Source organism: Urocitellus parryii, chromosome 7 (assembly GCF_045843805.1).
Source record: "Urocitellus parryii isolate mUroPar1 chromosome 7, mUroPar1.hap1, whole genome shotgun sequence".
NCBI classification, from domain to species: domain Eukaryota; kingdom Metazoa; phylum Chordata; class Mammalia; order Rodentia; family Sciuridae; genus Urocitellus; species Urocitellus parryii.
The window spans coordinates 141186631-141204206 of record NC_135537.1 but is presented as its reverse complement, the minus strand read 5'-3'; the positions used below and the strand labels follow the sequence as shown (position 1 = coordinate 141204206).

At 47.6% G+C, this 17576-nt stretch overlaps 2 protein-coding genes across 4 annotated transcripts in view; both read right to left on the bottom strand.

Annotated features, from left to right (window-relative positions):
* Window positions 1-175: 175 nt before the first annotated feature.
* Dhrs13 (dehydrogenase/reductase 13) lies at window positions 176-7085 on the bottom strand. Its single transcript, XM_026388810.2, has 5 exons — window positions 5159-7085; window positions 4942-5060; window positions 3767-3890; window positions 3269-3580; window positions 176-994 (listed from the first exon to the last, which is right to left on the bottom strand). The coding sequence occupies exons 1-5, from the start codon at window positions 5283-5285 to the stop codon at window positions 543-545; spliced, it is 1134 nt and encodes a 377-aa protein (XP_026244595.2). The 5' UTR covers window positions 5286-7085; the 3' UTR covers window positions 176-542.
* Window positions 7086-7172: 87 nt separating this feature from the next.
* Phf12 (PHD finger protein 12) overlaps window positions 7173-17576 on the bottom strand; it is a 46308-nt gene continuing 35904 nt past the window's right edge. The window contains exons 8-15 of one of the 3 annotated variants that reach the window (XM_026388835.2): window positions 15785-15943; window positions 14395-15190; window positions 13021-13146; window positions 12102-12245; window positions 10545-10643; window positions 9448-9530; window positions 8776-8914; window positions 7173-8432 (exon numbers count right to left, since the gene is read on the bottom strand). In XM_026388835.2, coding sequence (XP_026244620.2) covers window positions 8098-8432; window positions 8776-8914; window positions 9448-9530; window positions 10545-10643; window positions 12102-12245; window positions 13021-13146; window positions 14395-15190; window positions 15785-15943 — 1881 coding nt within the window. In that variant the 3' untranslated portion in view covers window positions 7173-8097. The other 2 variants (XM_026388837.2, XM_026388836.2) reach the window with 2 other exon arrangements.

The window sequence follows — 17576 nt, the reverse complement described above, 5'->3', positions numbered from 1 at the left end:
CGCTTACTCCCTCGGGGGCACCTGGTTACGACTGCGCAGTCCTGGCCCACCTCCCGTCACGCACCTTACAGCAGTCGGCCCTGGTGTCAGACCCCTGGATTCACCCGTTACTCCTCCTTACTAGCTGAGACCGTGAGTCCGTCCTTCGCTGGGGAACCTAATCCCGTTTCTGTAAAATGAAGGTAATTTAACTACCCAGCTAGATGGTTCAGTACTTCTCAGCTTTGGGCAGTGCATTAAATTACAAATTGCCTGGCCTGGCCCGAGAACTGATCAGAACCACTCAGGGTAGGGCCTGAGAAGCCGTTCCTGGCACATTACCTTCCACCCCTGAATCTGGGGCTACGGTCCCTCTCAGGAAGAAGTATTCATCCATTATTTCCTTCTACCAGGAAAAGAGCTGTCCTGGATACACTTAGGGGCCCCAGAAAGTAACCATAAAGGTAAAAGTGGAAAACCCCTCAGTGCCCAGGGCTTGGGCTGGCACACCGCTGAGGTTTTCAGCGTCAGGAAGTGCCATGGAAAGCATCCAAGTGTGGGGGTTAGGAGACTTGGGGTTCAGGCTCAGTTTTAACCTGAATTCGATGTGTAACCTTAGAAAAGTCTGGTGAATTCCGAGGACCAGGGAAAGGTTCAGAAACTGTGGGCTCCTCAGGGTGGGGAGTGTTTGGAGAACATGGGGCCCCTGGGTCCTCAGGTTGGAGCTCTTCATCAGGTTCATCATTCTCCCCAGGCCTAAGCCCTGCCAGCCTCATGCTGGCCTCCCACAGTCGCTGGGCTATCCTGTCATCTCGGGCAGCTGGGAGCACCTCCTCCACATGGCAGTTGGCAAAGTATCTTCCACTGAGGGGCTCTATGCCCTCTTGTAGAGCACAGTACAGGGGAGTCTGGGCACCTCCTTTGGGCGCCCGGAGTACCAGCCAAGCTAGTGGGCGCAAAAGTGGACGCAGCCATCCAGGAACATGGCGCAGGAATAGTTCTGAGTTCACAGGCCCTGTGAGTAGAAAGGAAGGATGATGTAAGAGTAGTTAAACAGAGCTAGAAGGGAACCGGGGACAGAATCCCATTTCAGGGAAAACAGGGTAGTACCTACCAGGCATTCAGGGGGCCCCCAGGTGAGTTCACTCAATTCCCAATAGGACACCTTCTTCTATCCATCCAAACTGCATATGCCCCTCTCCCAGATTTGGTCATGCTGTGTCTCCTGCCTCCCAGGCTCTCTCTCTTAATAGCTCAAGCCCCATTCCCTTGTTTAACCCGCATTTATTAAGTACCTATGGTATATCAGGCACTGTTTTGGACATTAAGGATATGAAGTTTGGGCATCAGAGATAGGAAGTTTAAAAGCTTAATAAAAGCCTAATGAAGGCTAGTAATGAGTATGCTTATTATCACTATTATAACTACTAATATGCCTTAAGCAATGATTATCTAAAATGCAGTCTGGCAATATCAGTAGGGCAGCTCTTACTATCCAGGTATAACCTAGTCTCTCTCTCTCTCTCTTTGATCCTCCTGCCTCAGTTTCCCGAGTCAATTGGATTACAGGCATGCATCACTGTGCCCATATAACCTATTCTCTAAATCTATTGGTCAATTACCTCATCTAGAGTAAAAGTTAAATTGCTAAGGCTGGCTTTGAACTTTTGATTCTCCTGCCTCAGCCTCTTGAGACACTGGGATTACAGGCATGCATCACCATGCCTGGCTTTCTTTTTTTTCTTCTTTTTTTTTTTAAATTTCTTTTTGTAGTACTGGGGATTGACCCCAGGGGTGTTCTACCACTGAGCTATATCCCCAGCCATTTTTATTTTAAGGCAAGGTCCTGCTAAATTGCTGAGGCTGGCCTAGAATTTGCCAACATCCTCCTGCCTTAGCTTCCTCAGTCACTGGGATCATAGGTGTGTCTCGCTTCAAATGTCACATTGTCAGATGTCTTCATTGATTGCAATTGATAAAATAGACCTTCATTGATTGCAATTGATAAAATAGGACCTTCTGGCATTCTATATTCCCCTAGAAGCTTTTTTCTTCTAGACATCAACAGATTTATTTAGGAAAGCAGATAAACATTCTTGGGAGAAATGTGGGCTTTCTCAAGGGACAACATCTTTTGGAATAAAGTAAGAAACACACATTCAGGGGAGAATGCAGCTATCCTGAGAGTGCAAAGGAAAATGTGGCCATCTTGATGGTGAGAAGCTTTTGGGGTAAAGCAACGAATTCACATTGAAGGGACAATGTGACTCTCTCCATGTGGAGAGAGTGTTTTTTTAACCCTTGGTGTGGGGTGTTAATATTTACAGAGGGGTGGTTGCTGGGGTCTGGACTGTAGGTGCAGTCAGGGGAGTCATACAATTTTGAGCCTGCTTCTCCAGCATTTGATCTTTACCCCTTGTCCTTTTTTGCAGGCAAGGTCAAGGGCAGGAGCCAAGGACATGGGGTGGGCTGCTTATTGTGTTGCAGGTCTGTGGGGAGAGGAAGATAGGAATTTGGGGATACAGAAAAGGAAAGGTAGATTGAGTCCCTGTGTTCAATCCCCAGCATTAAAAATTAAATAATTAAAAAATTTGGGGCTGGGGCTGTAGCGCAGTGGCAGAGCACTTGCTTACCATGTGTGAGGCACTGAGTTTGATCCCTACCACATAAAAATAAATAAAATAAAGGCATGCTGTCTATCTACAACCACACACACACATAAAAAAATTTAAATTTAAAAATAAATTTATTTTTAAAATTTAAAAAATTAAAAATAGAATGAATAGGATGAATTTATTTACAGTTATACTACTCCCTTTCTCTATAGTATTTTATCACCCACCTGCCATTGGCATGTGTCCCTACCACTGAGTTATACCCCAGCCCAATGCCTGTGTTTTGTTCACTGTTATATCCCCAGTGTCATGAATAATGCCTGATACGTAGCAGCAGGTACTTAGTAAATGCTCCTTGAATGAATGAGGAGATTATTATTAGCTATTATAAGCATCACGTTATGCTCAGTTTAATCAGTATCAGTGGCCCGGTGGGGTAAGATCCCAGGTCTTATTCTTGTCACATGCTATCCAGCAGTCAGTGTCAGTGCTTGAGGCATGACAGGAAGAACCCACCTGGGGAGAGCCTAGTTCCATGATTAGCAAGGAAGAGGTCTCCTCCTTGAACTATGCTTCTTTCCTGCTCTGAGATTCTGTGATTCAGTGGGAGGTTAGGGAAGTTCAGGATGGGGTCAATGAAGGGAGAAGGGGAAATAGCAAAGAGCCAGGCTTACCTGGGTGGGCTGCATAGCAGGTGACACCAGTGCCCTCAAGCTGGGTGGCGAGCTCTCGGGCAAACAGTACGTTGGCCAGCTTACTGTCGGCATATGCCCGCAGCTCCTGCTGCCAGCCCACCACTGGGCGGTCCAGGCGTGTGAAGTCAAGGTGTCCACGCCGGTGGGCAGCTGAGGATACCACCACGACACGGCTAGGGGTGCATGTCTTCAGGCGAGGGAGCAGCAGATGTGTCAGCAGGAAGGGGCCAATGTGGTTCACCCGCAGCAACAAATTAAAGGTTTCTCGGGTTCGGCCACAGGAACTGATCCCTGGGGTAGGGGCTAGGTGTGAGTAGCTGCTCCAGAAGAAGCCTGGCAGGCCTCAGCATCCCAGTCTGTGAGATGGAAATAGGGGCAACCTTCCCATGTGTCTACTGGCCCCTGGCAGGGCCCAACTGGAGGGGGCAACTGCCCCTGGCCACCCCCCACCCCCCTACAGGGCCTGCAGCCCCTCACCGGCATTGTGGATGAGGATGTCCAGCCGTGGCTCAGACCTCAGGAAGGCAGTGGCAAAGGCCCGCACCGAGGCGAGACTGGCCAAGTCCAAGGCCATGAAGATGACCTCATTGTTCCCACTCTCCTGTGGAGTGGCAAGGGCTCGGATTGTCACCAGGCACTTCCCTCCTTTTCCCTTTCCCCAGGCACCTAATTCTAAGAGTCCATCTCCTGTTATTATTGAAATCTGCCCTTATGTATCACAGTGTAATGGAGCTGGGGATACAGCTCTGTTGGTAGAGTGTTTGCCTCGAATGCACAAGGCTCTGGGTTCAATCCCTAGCACCACAAAAAACAAAACAAAACAAAACAAAAAAACAGTAAAAGCAACTTGTATTAAAGTGTAATGGATAATGGATTCAAATCCTGACTGCCTCTTACTAAAGTGTGACCTTTGGCAAGATACTTAAATCTTTCCGGGCCTCAGTTTTCTCACTTTAAAATGGGAATAATAATAATAATAACAATAATAATAATACCTATTCCATAGAATTGTTGTGAAGATTAAATAAGTTAACATTTGTAAAATACCCACAGTCAGTATTGTGTAGGTATTTGCCAGTATGTCCTCTTTCCCCATTATCACTTACCCTAAAATCTGTAACAGACTTTTCATTGTTTTTTTTTAAATTACCCACTCTTGCACCACACAGTCACAAAGGTTTCATTTCAAAAGGCCACTTTTCTATCAGAGCCTACTGAGATCTGTTTATTGATCTCAGCTGCCCATCCTAAAAGTTCAAACTCCTCAATGTAATGTGTAAGGGCTCTAGAAACTGAGCCCCTTCATGTTGCCTCTTCCTCAAAGGTTGTGCTTCAGCCTCATTAAATCTCTCTCTTTTTTTCCAGTTTCTCAAATGATACTCTAGCTTCAGGGCCCAATTTGCATATGTGGTTCCCCTGCCATTCCCTTTCCTACTGCTCTTCATTAACCTAACTCCCACTGATCCTAAAACATCTTAGATGAGCAATTTCTTCCTTTACAGGAAGGCTCCCCAACAACTTAGTTGTGGTCTCCTTTCTTTTCTGACCAGAGCACTGCCCCCTCTTCCATACTTCATGAACTGAGCAGCTCTTTCAGGAACTGGATCCCTCGAGCCTGGTTCCCCGTCCCATCTGCTCTGGCTTTCCCTCACCTGACGGAGGTCGAAGGCGGCTGCCTCCCCGCGCTCCCGGCTGCGGCAGGCCAGCACCACGCGCGCTCCTCTGCGCGCCAGCTCCAGCGCCGTCATCTTCCCGATGCCGCTGTTGGATCCTGCAGGCGGCGGGCGGGAGCCAGCTGAGCCCCGCGGGCTGCCGCCCCGCAGCGGCGGCCTCCCACCACCCGCACGCCACACTCATCCCGGCACTCACCCGTGACCACGGCCGTGCGGCCGCGCAGACTGCCGATGCCACCGCACGGTGGGGCCTTCACTAGGTTATAGTAGATTAGCACATAGGCGCCTAGCACCAGCCCGGCGCCTAGCAGCAGTGTCTCCATTCCGACCGCGCCGCCGACTCCTGCCAGGCTCCGCTCCACCCAAAACGCTGCCCTGAAGCTGCGGCCCTTCCTGGCCTGGGCCTGGAAGAGCACGGCGCGCGCCTCAGCGGAGGCTGCTGGAGGCTGGGCGAGGGTGTGTGTGCGTGCGTGTGCGCGTGGCCCTGCGAGCGCCCCCTAGGCGTGCGTCTGCGTCCTTTGGCGGTGTGCCTTTGTGAACAACTTGGAGCTGCTTTCATACATCTGGGCCCGGGGAGCGCCCCCTAGGTGTGTGCCCGCCAGCGCCAAGGGAGTGCCCGTAAGAGATATACAAGCATCTGCAACGTCTGTGGGTGTGTGAATGACTAATATGTGTGTACATGCCCAAGGGCCTTGGGGGTCACCCTTTAGTTGTGTGGGTGCCTCTGGATCCTGTGAAATACTTCGTGGGCGTCTGTGCCCATTCAGGCAGAGTCCCTCCAGGCCTGTGCATGCATCTGCAATCTCCACCAACGCTGTTTGAATGAGCATCTGTTTACTCTAGGTGTGAATATGTAGCAGAGTCCCTCCGTTCTAGAGACATGAATGGGCTGTCTTTGAGAGCCCAACTACACGCCTTCTCCTTCAATGAACAAATCATTCAATGTCTCAGCCACACATTCAGCCTATCGGATTCTTCCCTATCCTTCCCACACAGCCCAGAAAGGGAACAGTACTCACTCAAGGTGGCACTAGCAGTTGACTGCCAGGATTCACTCAATCATTTGTCTATATTCCCCTACCCCAAACCACTTCTGAAGGGAAGCAAAAAGATAGTAAAACATGTTACTGCTCTTCAGGAGATGTCTCTGGACTAGTTCTCATAGAGGGTAGAAACACTAAGACACTAAGGATGGTAAAGGTGGGCAGGGACGTCTAGGCAGGTATGGGTAAGGGCACTCCTGGCCAGGTAATTTGGCAGGACCTTGTCTGAGAAAGCCATTATGATTTAGCACCTTATGTTTGGAACTTACAGTATACCAAAATCTCAGGGAGGGTCCCCTCTCAGGGAGATGACAGGCAGGAAACATAATTTGAAGTATAATTTGGAGTATTTTAAATACTAAGCAGAATATAAAGCTTCTATCCTTAGAGTTCAAGAAGCCCATTGTAACAGGGGTGCAGTGGCAGAGCCAAAACTAGATGGGAACAAGGACAGACTCGAGTCCAGAGATCTCCTGCACTTTGGACTCAGTACAATTACAGATGTTGTGTTTGTTCTCTAAGGGGGGGGGGCACACTAATACACAGATAGGCACCACCTACTCAATCAGTGCTGGAATGCACAGGTGTCCTTGAGGAGACTGTCCTGGGGAGTCTTCCTGGGGAGTCTCTCCCTAAGGTTTGGAGAAGGACAGAAAGATTTGCTTTCATGAGGGGTCCCCAAGGCTTTAGAATTAAGATAATTAGCAGACTTGCCTTCTGATGGGAACAACAGTTTTCAAGTTGGGATCATATGCCACACAGAAGTGGCATAGCAGACTCTATAGACCAAATTCTATATTAGGGTTCTCCAAAGAAATGACACTACCGGGCTGGGGATGTGGCTCAAGGGGTAGCGCGCTCACCTGGCATGCGTGTGGCCCGGGTTCGATCCTCAACACCACATACAAAGAAAGATGTTGTGTCCGCCAAAAAAAAAAAAAAAAAAAAGACACTCCCTTAGCAGATGCACTCCTACCCTTCCTTTGCCCTCCACTCCACTTAGGCTCATTCTTTTCCAACACCACCCCTCTCTCCTAGGCTTCTCTTGGGGGAATATCTGAAGAGACCTATTCTAAGGGTCCCCTATATATTGGGCCCAGATCTCAGGGAGGGTCCCCTCTGAGGGAGATGACAGGTAGGACAGACAGGCAGAAAACATAATTTGAAATATTTTCGTTTTTTTATATACAGAATACAGGAAAGTTTCTGTAAAGTCTAAAACATTACAATTACTATGTACATTGGTACTAGTTGTGGGGGTGGGAGGAGAGGAGGGAGCCAGGGGTGGGAGGAAAAGGAGAGAAGTGGCAAGAGAACAAAAAAAAGGAGACAAAACAGGTTTACGACAAAAACATTTTTGCTACAATAGACAATTTGAGAAAACGCTCTACCACATGTAGTACTGTACACAGTTTTTAAAAACATTGAAAAAATGTCATCACTAGATGTATTTACACAAAATCCAAATACACTTTTTCCTTATTTGAAATAAAATAGATGGACAGCCAGAAAAAGAATTCATTTCTCATTTGTCCATAATACACAGTAGCTACCTGTAGTGCAACCGCTGCAGAAAGGGAAAATAACTTGGAAGGTGGGAACCATGGAAAGAGGGTGGGTAGCGATCTTTATATTAAATAAAACAATGATATTGTATAGATTTTGCTGTATGAAAACTGTATTTTTTTCTTTTAATATAAAACTATTGTCACTGCCACAAAATAGAACAAGTTTCTGATTATTTTACAACGGCGGGCGAGGGGGAAGGAGCAGGAAGTGGGGGAAGGGTTTGTATTGGAGGAAGTGTCCAGACCATGGATCTTCCCCTCCCTGCCCACGCTGTTCCTCAGCTCGGGTCTGCCGCTTTCCCATGAAATGTTGAGTACAAATATATGTGCAAATGCCCCCTAGAACTTGAGAAAAGAAAAAGGATTTTTAAAAAAGTCAAAAGGTTTTCTTCATTTCATGCAAAGATTGTAGTTGAAGGGTTTCTGGTAGAGTATAGAAAACACCCGGGCTTGGTTTGTGTACATTTTTGCATTGCAGGAGTCTTGGGTGGGTATATAGGCTGGTGGCAGGGTAGTCACCAGCCCTAGGGAACGGAGTTGGAGCGCAGCACAGGGCCCTGGTGGGGCTTGAGAGACAACTTCTCAGCCAAGACCCCATCCTGCAGCAGGCTGGCATCGCCTTTGGGCTGTTTGGTCGCAAACTCAGTGATGCTGAAGACAAACTGCAGGCAGCCCAGCTTGATGTAGCTGCCATGGTGCAGTAAGGCCGTGCCCTCCCAGCCGGCCCCACTGCCCCCAATCAAGCTTGAGCTGCTGGCTTTGCAATTGCAGGGTCTCCGCGGTGGCCCCTGGGCCTGGGAACTCATCATGGCTGCCTCTTCACTTGGCTCTTCATCCTGTTTCTGGTGGCGGCGGCGCCCTGGGAAAAAGGGGGATGGTCACAGGAGAGGTACACTGAACAGCTGTCTCATCTGGGCTTTATGCCAGGATTGGGCCCCCACATCTCCCCATTCCAACTGCTACATGACTAGGGGTGAGGGATACTCAGAAAGGGCTGGAGAAGTCTGAAGTATCCAAAGAGGTCTGTATACACATGTGGGTGCTCAGCACTTGCTTCTCCGTGGCCTTCCCTGGGCCCACCAGCAAGGAGAGCTTGGCCACTAGGACTAGGAAGGCAAGAGACTGAAGGTCACTGGCAGCATGGCAGAACCACTGTGAATGGGGCCTTAGCTTTGTGGCCACAGGCCTCTGCTCCAACTTACTGATGACACTCTGCACTTTGGCAACAATACTGCTTGGGGGGGTTGGCGGGGTCTTCTCAGAGAAGTCACATGAATACAGCACATTGTCCACTGTTGTCCCATGCTCACTGTAGTTTAACAGCTCATAATGTTTGGTATTCTGAGGAGGAGGGAAGATAGATGTATGGTCAGCTGTGTGGGGCCTGTGACTAAGGGGAGAGAGAGAACATATATACGGAGGCCATACTGCTCTACTGAGGGAATTCTAATATTTTTCCCTAGTCACTGCCCCAGCCTTTTAGAATGGGGCTCAAGACTCACCTTGGGAAAGTCTGCCTTCCTAGTGACCCATACCCCCTTACTCTCCCACTATTCTTTTCCTCTGCCTCCTCAGCACTGGCTTCTGTTGATAAGATATTCATCATGATAATCTCATAGGGACACATCCACAGAGCTTGCCTTCCTTCTGTTAGTCCCTTCCCCTACACCTATGAGTAACTTCAGCAGAAATGATAACCCTGCTCCTGGAAGCTGGTAGCCATGGTAGGATGCTTTTTTACACCAATATTTCTCCAGGAATGACAGGGAAGAAAAGGACTCCCAACCCTCTTCCCTTCTTCTCAGGGCACTGAACCAAAACCCAGTACCAAGGAAAGGCCTCAGGTTCCCTCCCACCCCATCGCCACCCCTCACCTCATCGTAGAATATGCAGGCATGTTTCCCGGACACGTAGTTACAGTGACCATAGTTTGTAAGGCACACATCCATGTCAGCTCCTGCAAGGTGACAGAAGTAGAGGAAAAGGAAGGCAGAAAACAGATTATAAGGTGTATGTGTGGGGAATGTGGAAGAGGTGAGGGAGAGAGGGGGAGAGATTTGCATTTTACAGGTAAGCTATGTCCCAGCTTCACTTAATTCATTCTTATTTATTTATTTACGGTACGAGGATTAAACCAGGGGCACTCAACCACTGAGCCATACCCCCAGCCCTATTTTATATTTTATTTAGAGACAGGATCTCACTGAGTTGCTTGGTGTCTTGCATTTTTCTCTGAGGCTGCCTTTGAACTCATGATCTTCCTGCCTCCTGAGCTGCTGTGATTACAGGTATGTGCTATAGCACCCAGCTCTTTTTATTTTTTGAGATGGGGTCTAAGTTGCTGAGACTGGCTTTGAACTTGTGATTTTCCTGCCTCAGCCTCTCAGGTCACTGAGATTATAGGTGTGTACCACTTTTTTTTTTTTGGACAAAAGCTAATGTCTTTTCCAAACTCCTGCTCAACAATAACTGCTTAGGACTGAGACTACTCAGAACCTGAGTTACTAGAGGATGGGATACTTCCATGAAAACATAACATGGAGGTGCAGAGCCTTAAAATAATAATATAATAATATCTCAGGAAATTTGTAGGCTGAGAGCGAATCTGTACTTCTGTACCAGATGCAAGGCTAACTGAAGACTTAGTGTGACCCTATCATTTTTCAAAGACACCCAGGGACAGGCATTTGCCCTCTGCTTGCATCTTTCCTGGCAGAGTTTCAGATTACTGAGTAGTAGTCAGAGCTAATTCCCATCCCGGATAAGGTCACAATGGGGACAGACAAAGCAAAAGGGACAAACACAGAGAGAAGCACCTGATTATTTTGTTTCCTAAGTCACTCTTGTCTGGATATCCACTGGGTTACCCACCAACTCTGGAAAAAGGCTTCCATCACCTCTTTCTAGCTTGCTGGTAAGAGTGTTAGGACTGAATAGATCCAGTGCCTCTCCGGCTTCCAGGCTGGCTTACCTGTCCCGATGTAGAGGGTTCGATAGCACATGTTCACAGCTCCTCCCAACCCTAAGAGGGGGTAGAACACAGCTCGGGCCTGTACTTCCTTTCTTTGCACTGCAAGACAAACAAGGATAGGGTTATTCAGAAACTCAGAACCTGTGACCCAACCATGAATAAAACCTGGACTTTTGGCTTGTGGCCTAGAGAAAGTCCCAGTGAATGATTCATGTTTCCAAACACATTGAACACTTAGGATAAAGTATTCCTTCCCAATTCACATCATTTCCAATATGGGATAAGGACTATCTTTGAAAATGGTCACAGAATTTGAGAATATTAGTACTATAAGCTTCTGGGCTGCTGGTTAGCTAATTAGGGACATTCCAGATTATATTAAAGGGAAAACATGGAAAAATGGAAGCATAAACCAGTATTTCTCAAGCTTTAATGTGCATATGAATCACTGGTGGATTTTGTCCAAAAGTAGATTCTGGGTTAAGGGTACAGTTCAGTGGTAGAGTGTTGGCCTAGGGTTCAATCAGAGGGAGAGGGAGAGGGAGAGGGAGTGGAAGGGGAAGGAAGGAAGACAGGAAGGGTAAGTACATATTCTGACTCAGTAGGTCTGGGATGTGGACCTTCAATTTGCCTTTTTTTTTTGGTTGTAATGCTGGGGATTGAACCCAAGGGCATTCTACCACTGAGCCACACTCCCCAGCCTTTCAAAAAATTTAAAAAAATTTCAGACAAGGTCTTGCTAAGTTTCTGAGGCTGGGCTGGGGTTATAGCTTAGTGGTAGAGCACACTGGGTGAGGCACTGGGTTTGATCTTCAGCACCACATTAAAAAGAAAAAAAAAATATATATATATAAAAGCTTCCAAAGTTGGTCTAGAACTTGTGATCCTCCTGACTCAAGTGTCTTGAATTGCTGGGATTACGACTGTGCTTAGAATTTACAGTTTGGTTTTTTTTTAAATTTTTTTTTCTTTTAGTTGTAGATATTTTTATGTGGTGCTGGGGCTCGAACCCAGTGCATGTTAGGCAAGCACTCTGCCACTGAGCCACAACCTCAGCCCCTACAATTTACAGTTTTATGGTCTCATGAGATGCTGATGCTGCTGGTCTGGGGACCACACTTTGTTTGAAGCAGCAAGGCACTAATGTTCAGAGATAATCAAGCAGAGTTATCACTTGAGAATTTCTAGGAGGCTTGCTCACTGTTATCCTATTTCTTACCTTGAACTCAAAAGTTCCCTCTTGGGAAACCTTTCTAACTCAAATATTAGGAAGCAAATGAACAGACAGAATACAACATATACCCCTAAGAAGTGGTCTCTGTTTTGCTGTGTTTCAAAGTAGATTGGTATGAAAGAGTGACTTCCCTAAGTCTGACTTGGGTAAGTGACTCCCCCAAGCTGTGGTTGTCATCTCATTCCTGCTCTGAGAAAAAAACATATGGTGTTTTAACCAAAGGTACACAAAGAGATTTTGACTATCAAAAGCTGATTCTCTGGGGAGGCAAGATAGTTAATCATAAGATCTGATTGTGTGGTAGCAGGCATGTGCATGCACACCTTCTGTGTGGTGCCCTCCGGAAGTCAGCGGATGTGTCCCAACACTGCCCGGTGAAGCCTGGACCCGGGAGGGGAAAAGCTGATGTATTCTCTGCAAGGCCAGAAACTTGATCAGCTTCTCGTCCAGCATATTTATCTCGATTTCTATCAATCAAAGAGAAAGGTTAAAAAACAGCTGAGATGGAAATGTAATGTGGAAGTTGTTAAGGGTCATGCAAATAGTTCAACATTTCTGAAATCCAGATGAGTGATTTTTGCTCAAACAGAATAGAGTACAGAGTGGTACAAGGCTCCAGAGCTGGTCATCTCACTTGCCATTCACAGTGAGACAGTGCCCCAGTGTAGCCTGTGAAGTCACCTTCTATAGTAAGGTGGATTATTTCAAGCCAAGAGTCCTAAAAGGCCAGAGCAAAGCAGACTAATTTGCCTGTTTACGGGGAGGGTCTGGATATCTGATAGACTTGAATTTTCAACCCACCCTTTGTTCACAGAGATCAAGATTTGTCCCTGTTCTCCTTGACTTTAGAGTTTCCCACAGAGGAGGCCCCTCCTCTGGGAGTGAGGCTCCCGGTTTTGTTCTACAAGTCCAGGTGATCTGCCTAAAGATCTTTTTCTTTCTCATCAATTAAGGATAGCTGTTTTCCCTTCATCTTGGATTATGTGTTATGTGCAAATACAGAACACAGAGACAGGAGATGAAGCCTTCTTTTTCTTTCTTTCTTTCTTTCTTTTTTTTTCCCAGTGCTGGGGATTGAACTTAGAGGCACTCAAGAAGCCTTCTTTTTTACCCTACTCCTCTACCCAAACGGTACTCGTCTTCCCCATGATCCTAGCTCTCTGAGATGTGTCAACTCTTCTTCTCCCTTTGAGATGAGCTAAAATTTGCCTGCAACTTTACCACAGCAGCTGGCTCACTCACCTCCATTGACATCCATAAATGCTCGAAGTGAGTTGGTGAGGTCCACCATGGCAGTAGAGTTGGCTGGGAAAGAGGGTACGGTTAAAGCGCTTCCTATGGATAACGTGCCGGGGCTGACCTTGCCATCTGGGGACGGAGCAGGAAGACTGTTACTTACGTCGCCTGAGGGAAACCCACCGGTCCAATCCCCCACAGCTGAGACAGGTCTGGATTTCGGACCCAAGGTGATGTTCCCTTCTTGATTCTCAACCCATAGGCTCTGGAACTCCTAGAGCTAAAAACGTGTGGTGAGGAAGGGCAGATGGAACGACAATGCACCCGGGCACGCAAGAGTTTCCAGAGCACTGATAACCATTGCAATCCACTGCTCTGGGGAAAGTGGTGGGGTAACTTCATTCCCCGGGCCATGACCACCTCCCTGTTGCTTCTAAAAGAAGTGATGCTTGCCCTTGCAACTCCTGCCTGCTGAAGTATGATTCAGAGCGTGCAAAAATCTATTCACGCTGGTATTAAGAAACAGTGAGAAACAGGAAAACAGTCTGAGTAGGGCCATCCTGGGACCAGGGGCCCCCATGCAGAGAAATCACAGTCACCTGGTTACCGAGACTCCCAGCTGACTAGGAGGCCAGCTTCAGTTCAGACAGGAGAGACCACAGGGGGTTCCAGCAGCATCTGAAACCTGGTTCAGATGCTGGGGTCAGCAACCTTGAGGTCCTGAGTGCTGACTAGGGACAGCTGAGAGAGCAGGTCCAAACTGGGTCAAGTTCAGACTTAACAGACTGCCCTTCGGCATGTGGCCTGAGGGCAAGCTTCTGGGCCAGACCAACCTCTGCGGGCATCCCACTTTGCAGCTACTCTGAAAGGCAGTGCTGCTTTCTGTCCCTGCTTCCCTGACACGGAAGTTCCTCAAATGAGTTGGCTCTGAGAATCTGTAGCAGGCGTAGCTTTAGTCTCTTATGTGGATCATGAAACACTGAGGCCGTTACCCAGAACCTCAGGCTGACCCCAGTGGTTCCAGAGAGCATGCTGCCTTCTTCTAAGGTGACGGAACAAGACAGGCAGAAGACTAGGCCTGGAGGGTGAGAGAAGGAGTCAGGAGACCCAGGCTGTAGTTCCAGTCCTGCCACTGCCTTGGTAGGTTACCTTAAGGAAATCACTTAAGCTTTTAGAGCCCAAGTAAGCCCACCTATAAGACGGGGACAAGTTAACACGTGCTTCCTCTTCTATAACAGAAATATGGGGAGGACAAATAACGTAGAGATTAAAATCCTCTGAAGCATTCATAAGGATATAAGTGTTTTTAGAATCTTAAGTCTTATTTGCCAGGAAAAGCATAAAATTATTCCAAGTCACTGGAGGCTGAGCAGCACTCACCTGATGATGGCGCTGGTGAGCAGAATCGTTGGTTGGCTCCTGTGGCCAAGATACCGTCTCCTGCTGCTTGGGGGGGAGTGAGCACCCGGGTGGCATTTGGGGGTGAGCCCAGTGGCCTTGAATCTGTCAACGGAGGTCCTATCTGTGATTGGACAGTCTTTCTTTGCAAAGTGCTGGTGTTCTCGATGCTGGCACAAGAGCTGGGAATGGAAGGGGGCAGGCTTGGGACAGAAACCAAACTCCTCTGGGGGCAAGAGCTGGGGCCAGTGGCATTCTCTGTCTTCACAATGATGCCGACGGTGTGATTCTGAAGCCCCCCAGCCGCTGGTGGCGTGAGGGGCCGAGGCCAGCCTTGCCGATGTGAAAGGCCAGGTAGGGGGGTGTTGGCGCCTGGAAGTCGCCGGGGGTCCGTGGAATCAGTGGGGCTGCTGTAGAGGTGGGGGCCATTGGCTTTCACCTCTGTGTTCACTGGCCCGTTGGTAGTCCCACAAGGGGCTTTCTTGGATTTTTCCACACAAGAACTGCAGCTGATGTCCTCTAGGGCTGGGGGCTGGTGGGGTGGAGAGCAGCTCAGGGAATTCTGGGTGCTAATCCCTGAGGGGCAGGACAAGGGGTAGTGGGAAGGTGTAGGTGCCTTGTCAGCGGTTTGCAGGGATGTGGTGATTGAGCTGTCAGTCACAATAACAGGCTTAATATCAGCCTTCTCTGTCTGTTCAGAGTCCCAATGCGAAGGCATCTGCTTAGCAGATAAATGTTTCAATATGCTGCACTGGAGCGCAACAACACTACAGAGCCACTGCAATGGAAGGAGAGGAGAGGAGAGGAGGGTGAGAGGCCCAGAAGGCGCCAGTCCATCCTGCCACAGTGGCCAGGGCTACAGCAGAGCTGACAAGCACTGTTTCAGAGGTCCCAATGTGAATGCCCAGAAAGGGTGTGCTTGACTTCTGATAGGACTCCATTTCCATTCCCAAGCAAGACTTGTTGGTACACTTGGCAGGCAACCCCTGGTCAGCAGAGCTTGGGATTCTTGTTTTGGCCCTGGCCCTAAGGCTCACCTTGTGACTAATATTCAGCAAGTACTCTAGCACTTGCTGTGTGTCCAGCACTATCAATTAACCCCTCTAGGGATCTACTCATCTTTCTACAATACAGATTTGCCCGGCTCACAGTGCATTGGGGGACCGACGGAGAGGAGCAGACCAGTCGACTCTGTAGTTCTCTTACTTGACTTTAGGATCTGAGCCAGAGGTTCTCTGTGGAATACTCAATGCTTATGGGGGAGAGGGAAGGGGTGCAGTGGGAATGACAGACACTGAGGCTACTTCCAATAACAGCTATGATGAGACGGAAAGAAGATTGAATTTAGAATCCCAGTTCTGCCTTCACTCACCTCTTGCTGTTCTGCTTGGGTGGCTAAGTGCTCAGAGTTCAAAAGGTGCGTCTGTGATTCCTCAGGAATCCCATTGCAGATCAGTTCCCCGTCCCGAATGGCCGCAGGTGCAATGAGAGGGGGTGGAAACTGGTACTGAGATTTTATAGCATCGGGAACCTGTTCAGGATAGACAGAAGAAAGAAGGAAAAGGAGATAGTGCCAACACGTTCAGTTGATTCTGTCCTGGCACACCATTCTAATTGTGGTGCTGACAACCATGGGATCATTTACTCTGGGTCCACTAAGGACAAAGAGGCTCAGTATGCTGCAACTGATCTGTTGTTCCCCCTGACTCTCACACATGCTTACTGGCTTAAAAAGGAAAAAAAAATGAAAATAGAAGGTAGGGCCTCCACTTTTCTTCATCAAGGTCAAAGGCCTGTAGAACTCAGAAACCACTGTGTATGCTGTCTTCTGCTTTGGCCTGAAAAGTGTAAGGCTGACAATGGACAGGGCTTCAGAGTGCTGCTCTAGGTTCTTACTGTTCAGGGTCAATTTTGGGAGACATAAGTTAAATGAGGCCACATTCATGGTGGGAAAGCTCAGCATGAGGCCTGTCTAACTAAAGCACTCAATCAAGGTTAGTTTTCACCATTCATGACTAATGATACAACTGAAGATTTTTTTTCTCCCCTTAAGACTTGTTGCACAAAGACAGAAGACACTCTCTGACTCACACCATGTAAGCATGAAAAAGCCATACAAGCAAAGACTCATTCATATATTCACATAACATTTATTGAGCACCTCCTGAATTGGGCTCTGTTCAAGTACTAAAGGTCCAGAGGTGAATAAAACGTAAGCTTGCCCTCAAGGAGCTCACAGCCTAGTATGGAGAAAACCCAGAAATATTACAATACATGTAATTGATCCTAGAATAGAAGCATGTCAGAGTTGCTATCAAAAACAAACAAACAAAAAGGAGAGTGCTTATTTTAGTTCAGGGGACAGGAGCTTGGGATTAAGGAAGATTTTATAGCAAGTATTTGAACCAAGACTTGGAAAGTTGAGAAAAAATTTCTAGGCAGATAAAGGGGAAATAAAGGTTGGAGCAACATGTATGGCACAGAGATGTGAAAGCACTTGGTGGATTTGGAAAACATCCAGAGAACCAACAAATTTGTTTACTAAAACCTTATGGAATATGGGAAAAACTGGAAATGGTTTCCAGAATTTTAGCCTCAGGGACTGGGTAGAGATCACTATCATTCACTGACACTGGAAATATAGAGGGAAAGCAGATTCTGAGAGACTTTTGGTCTAGGGTAGGTTGAGACTGAGCTTATCTGTAGTATGGGCAGACAGACCTGCATGAGAAAAAAGGCAAAGAATAAGGAGGTAGGAGTCATCAGCTGGTACCTTGGGCTTTTTGAGATCAACATCAATTAGAGGAGGAGGATGGAACAGTGGGCTAGTCTAAGGCTTCCTGGAGAAGAGTGAAAAGGTAGGTGAAGGAGGAACTCCTAACATAGATATCAAGTTCTCAGCAGATTTTACCTATACTGTTACAACTAAGAGTAAAGGCCACTGTCCTATATTGCTATAGTCCTCATTTCACCCTTAAACTGTCCTATTACAAAAGGTTTATCAGGTAACTCATGCCCTGTTGTTGATTTTCCTCGATAACAGGGAAACATTTAATAACATGGAGGGAGCCAGGAGTGGTGGCCACGTGGCTTGGAAGGCTAAGGCAGGAGAATCACGAGTTCAAAGCCAGCCTCAGCAATAGCAAGGCGCTAAGCAACTCAGT

Coding starts and splice junctions, on each gene's coding strand:
- Dhrs13 (XM_026388810.2), bottom strand. CDS start 5,285: ATGGAGACACTGCTGCTAGGCGCCGGGCTGGTGCTAGGCGCCTATGTG. Junction 3,581..3,766: donor CATCCTCATCCACAATGCCG/GTGAGGGGCTGC, acceptor CCCCTACCCCAG/GGATCAGTTCCTGTGGCCGA. Junction 995..3,268: donor CTGCTATGCAGCCCACCCAG/GTAAGCCTGGCT, acceptor TTCTACTCACAG/GGCCTGTGAACTCAGAACTA.